This window comes from Rhinichthys klamathensis, unplaced genomic scaffold (genome assembly GCF_029890125.1).
Source record: "Rhinichthys klamathensis goyatoka isolate OS25496 unplaced genomic scaffold, OSU_Roscu_1.1 h1tg000036l_1, whole genome shotgun sequence".
Lineage (NCBI taxonomy): Eukaryota > Metazoa > Chordata > Actinopteri > Cypriniformes > Leuciscidae > Rhinichthys > Rhinichthys klamathensis.
The window spans coordinates 11,074,048-11,079,426 of NW_026606584.1; the positions used below are offsets into that span (position 1 = coordinate 11,074,048).

Genomic DNA, 5,379 nt, shown 5'->3' on the forward strand with positions numbered 1-5,379 from the left:
TTATATATATTAAAGAACATATTAAAAATATATATATTTTAAAGAATGTATTAAACCAAACCAATCTGATTTTCAGTGACGTCTCTAAAAATATCTCCTTTTATGTTCCAGAAAAGAAAGCAAAATCATATGTGGGAGAGTAAATTAGAGTAAACGATGTTTTGTTGGGCTGACTTAACCCTTTAAGGCCATATTACACAAATACGGCATGTAAATGAACAATAAACGAGTCTTATATGAGTCAATAAATCAGTTTTTTCCCCTTTTGTTCATATTGTTAATTTACATGACATATTTGTGTAATATGGCCTTAAGGGTTAAGTCAGCCAAAACAATTATCTTTTTTCTCTACACCAGAATATATAGATTTTTGTATACATGTTTATACCTCTTTGCTGAGAATGGCAGAACAACAAAAAACATGGTAGAGACTTTGCACATAGTGTCCAAAACATTTAATCATGACAAGGTAGCACACATTTAATAAGCCTATGCGAAGAGGTCAGTAATGGGTCATTTGGACGCCCACTATAGTTTAGGCAAATATCCAATGACAGTATCAGAACCTGTACTTTCTTTCTCCCTCAGGAGCTCTCTGCCACCTCAACCCAACTTCGGTTCCAGCTCACCCACCCTCGGCAAGAACAAGCTGCCATCAGTCAGTCAGCTCATCAACCCCCAACAGCGTAACACACTCACCCCATCCAGCATGGCTGGAGGACTAACTGACAGTAAGGACTCTATTTAATCATCAGTCAAATGAATAGATGCTTACAGTCTATCTACAAATGGATCAGATTATGTTAGAACTAGCAAAAGATCTTATAATCAATATAAAGCAATTTCGGAAGTTAATTTTACATGCGAAGGTGTCTCCAAACCCTTCCTCCTCAGTGAAGGAGATCCTGTCTGGGCTTGAGAAACTCTCAGTTCTCAGTGTCACTTTGACAGACAGTTTCCTTTTAAAATTGAACTAGATCTTTGTGGGACAATCCGCCTTCCCTTCGGCACACTGTCAAAATTTACTTATACATGATAAATATGCATTGTGAAGTGTGCCTCGGGTTTCATGTTTTCTAAAATCACCTAATGCATACTTGGTGCCCTCGGGTGTTAATGTAGAGTATATAGGCTAAAATAATTGCGGTTAGGTTTGGGACAAGGAAATATAACATACTTTTCTTTTATTGGTAACACTTTTCTAAATAAATTCTAAATTTCTAAATAAATCGTGAACATTAGTTAATGCATTTAGTATCACAAACAAACAATGAATCAACAAATATATATATAGGCCTATACTATATGTAATCAATTGTACATATAGTGCAGTCTGGGATTTAATAACTCTTATGTTCACAGAGGCTGCATTTATTTGATCAAAAATATAGTAAAAATCATTAATACTGTGAAATGTTTATACGGTAACACTTTACAATAAGGTTCATTAGTTAACATTAGTTAATGTATTAACTAACATGAACTAACAATGAGCAATACATTTGTTTCAGTATTTATAAATCTTTGTTCATTTTAGTTAATAAAAATACAGCTGTTCATTGTTTGTTCATGTTAGTTCAGAGTGCATTAACTAATGTTAACAAATACACCCAAGTAATGCAACGTATTGCTTAAGGTTGAAATTAATATTAACTAAGATTAATAAATGCTGAAGAAGTATTGTTCATTCTTAGTTCATGTTAACTAAGGAACCTTATTGTAAAGTGTTACCATTATTACTGAGAAAAATAATATTTTTTTCAGGATTCTTTGATGAACAGATCAAAACAACAGCATTTATTTTGAAATAAGATCTTTTAATCAACGTAATGCATCCTTGCTGAATAAAAGTATTAATTTCTGTTTGTATGGTAGCGTATCATGGTTTCCAGCAAAAAAATAAGAAATGGTAATATGAAATGTTTCTTGAGCATCAAATCCACATATTAGAATGATTTCTGAAGGATCATGTGACACTAAATTAATGATGTTGAAAGATATTAAAATAAAAAATATATATTAATGTTCTTTGCAAATGTAATATTTCACAATATTCATTTTTTTACTGAGACTTCGTCATGAAAATCGTTATGATTCCAAGCTTTTGAGGGTGTGCTTTTTAATGAATTATTGTTCATTGGTAATTCATGTTTGTTGATTATATATTCATGTTAATTTACAACTTTAAATGTCACAATTGTGTTAGTATGTGCAGAAATGATTATGCTGTAAAAGTATTTTTCATTGTTTGTTGGTGATACCTAATGCATTAACTGATGTTAACACATTGAACCTTATTGTAAAGTGTTATTTTATTTCCCTTTTTTTGAGGTTTATTACAGTCTCAACACTTTCCCCTCCCTTCAGTGACCCCTCCGATGATGGGCGGCCCTGTTCCCATGAACACAGACATGAGTGGCCTGAGCCCCACCAACCCCCTGCAGTCTCAGTTACAAATGGTGCCCTCCTCTCACTGCACACCTCCGCCACCCTACCCAATGGACAACAGTATTTCCAGGTACACAAATACACTCGCAGTAAGTCTCTCTAAAATGGCACATACGTGAAAGGGAAATGGCGTTATTGTAGTACTGTTTACAAGCTTAATATGTCAATTGCAGTTTCCTGTTGAGGCTGGGCTGTTCAGCCTGTTTGGACTATTTCACAGCCCAAGGACTGACCAATATCTACCAGATTGACAACTACAACTTGGAGGTGAGGAATTTGCCTTTCTCCTTAGTGTGTTTCTTTTGTGTCTATTTGTCAGGTGCCTGTTCAAGATAACATCGCCTAGAATTGTTCAACATGGAACTATAGCACTGGAAATGTCAGGATTCGGAGAGATCAGAGCAGTGGCTGCTGTATTCATGAGCTCTGTGGTATTTCCATCCACAGGACTTGTCCAGGCTGAAGATCCCCACAGAATTCCAGCACATCATTTGGAAAGGAATCATGGAGTACCGGCAGACCATGGAGTTTTCTCCACCTCCCCACATCTTGCGCACCTCTAGCGGGACATCCACTGTTAGCGTGGGCTCCACCGAAGCCAGAGGCGAGCGCGTAATCGATGCGGTGCGCTTCACTCTCCGTCAGACCATTTCCTTCCCTCCGCGGGATGACTGGACCGATTTCTCCTTTGACCTGGCTCCCGATTCCCGTCGCAACAAGCAACAGCGCATCAAGGAGGAGGGCGAATGAACACTATACATGCATACAACGGCAACAGTGTACATTTACTGTACACACACACACACACTCGGTTTCATATTAACACACTTGGTGTTGGTCCAGATCGTTTCACAGTTTTCCTAAGCAAGTGATGATTAAAAAAACTGTGAGCCTCATAGTCTAGTTCACTTACACTTAAATGGGCAGATAAAATGCACTTAAAGTCCTTTATGGTTTCATTATCTTCTGGTGGATTTAGCTCTGGTTGTCATTTCAAGCCCCTTTATTGAACGCAAGCAGCTGTGGCTGAGGGGAAATGGTGCTTTGCTAGATTGTTTTGTCATGTTTACTGTTTCTTGAGACGAAGCACTTAAGAAATGCTGTTGTTACTACTCATAAAATACACACTGAACGTTTGGGGTTTCTTTCCTTCTTTTTAAATGGCCAATGGTATATTTCTACGTTATTGTTCTTTTCTTTTTTTTGTATAAAAAACCAAAACAAACATTTTCCTCCCAGCAGGAGCTTTAGTGTTAATTGTAACCATTGTTGAGAATTCCTTGCGGTTGAACAAAGTCATTTTTAAAAGGCTGACGTTTGTCAGTTTTGATTGTATGTATTTCGAATCGCACATGGTTCTCTATTCTCGCAGAAAGTGTTATTCGTCTATTTTTATTTGTGGTGTAAGACTGATGTTGTCATGTAGCCTCTTCTATGTAATACTGTAAACCCTTTGTATCTTTTATTTGTGAGTCGCAAACACTCCAATACTAGAATTGCAGTGTGTAAGTATTGAATTGAATTGCTTGAACTGCTGTTTACTGGCCCGTAAAGTATAAAAGTGATTTTTATTGGTTCATTGGCCAATGTGTTTGTACATTGTCAATGCAATGTGGCTTCAGTATTTTTTTTAAACTAGTTTTCCAAATCACGTGATACTCGTTGTTAGCCTGTTTGTGGCAATATTGTACAGTTTGTTTTTTTTTTTTCACTTTTATTTGACAACTGAGTAAACAATTCTTTATCAAACTATTAAGGAAATATTGTAAATATGTTGCAATGTACTTATTTTGATATAAACCAAAAATAAAACAAATATCATTTAACATTGTTTTTTTTTTTCAATAATTAAATCAATTAAACAGGTTTCATTCAAATAGAAGTCAGACATGGTGGACCTCATTTTGATTTATTTAAACAGGAGATATTATCAATAGCATTCTGTGGTTTTAACAGACAATAAACAAAGGTTGGAAAGTTGAGCATTGGGGATAATCCTATGAACATCTTAATTTACAGGTCATTTTAAGAATCTTATTCTCATTTAAGACTTAATTTTTTTAGCACTTGCATAGTGTGAAACTGACAAGACTATTTCCAGAAATGTTCCTTAAGGGTTAGTTCACCCAAAAATGAAAATTCTGTCAGTAATTACTCTCCCTCATGTTGTTCCAACCCCGTAAGACTTTCGTTCATCTTTGGAACACAAATGTTTTTGATTAACTCTGAGAGCTGGATCACTCCTCCATAGGCTTCTTAAGGGATCGAATCTGGCCAGCCCAAAAGTTATCAAAGACATCGTTAAAATAGTCCGAGTGACTACAGTGGCTCAATCTTAAGTTTATCAAGCGACGAGAATACTTTTTGTGTGAAAAAAAAACAAAAATAACGACTTTATTCAACTACGGTATTCATGTCCTTCTCTGTGGGCCTCGAGATTTCACACATCACACACATGACCAGCGTCGGCCAATAGTGAGCCTACGTGTGACGTGCAACCTAGAAGCTTTGCGTAGTTACACTACGTGAAATCTCGAGGCCAACAGAGAAGGACATGAATAGTTGAATAAAGTCGTTATTTTTGTTTGTTTTTTTCGCACAAAAAGTATTCTCGTTGCTTGATAAACTTAAGATTGAGCCAATGTAGTCACTCTGAGTATTTTAACAATGTCTTTCATAACTTTTGGGCCGGCAGTTTCGATCCCTTAAGAAGCCTATGGAGGAGTGATCCAGCTCTCAGATTTAATCAAAAATATCTTAATTTGTGTTCCGAAGATGAACGAAAGTCTTACGGGGTTGGAACAACATGAGGGTGAGTAATTACTGACAGAATTTTCATTTTTGGGTGAACTATCCCTTTAAGGTAACCTTTTCCTCACATTGATTTGACCTCTGTTAAGGTTTATGTATAGATTATGTTTGATACTGGTA

The 5,379-nt window shown here is 36.1% G+C and overlaps 1 protein-coding gene across 11 annotated transcripts in view; it reads left to right on the forward strand.

The window, feature by feature from the left end:
• The window catches only part of tp63 (tumor protein p63), a 46,305-nt gene extending 42,031 nt beyond the window's left edge, over positions 1–4,274 (forward strand). For 4 of the 11 annotated variants that reach the window (XM_056246342.1, XM_056246343.1, XM_056246349.1 and 1 more), the window contains 4 exons: positions 589–731; positions 2,368–2,518; positions 2,622–2,715; positions 2,896–4,274. In XM_056246342.1, the coding sequence (XP_056102317.1) occupies positions 589–731; positions 2,368–2,518; positions 2,622–2,715; positions 2,896–3,198 (691 nt within the window). In that variant the 3' untranslated portion in view covers positions 3,199–4,274. Of the gene's footprint in view, positions 1–588; positions 732–2,331; positions 2,538–2,621; positions 2,716–2,895 lie in introns of all 11 variants that reach the window. The other 7 variants (XM_056246340.1, XM_056246341.1, XM_056246345.1 and 4 more) reach the window with 4 other exon arrangements.
• Positions 4,275–5,379: the final 1,105 nt, after the last annotated feature.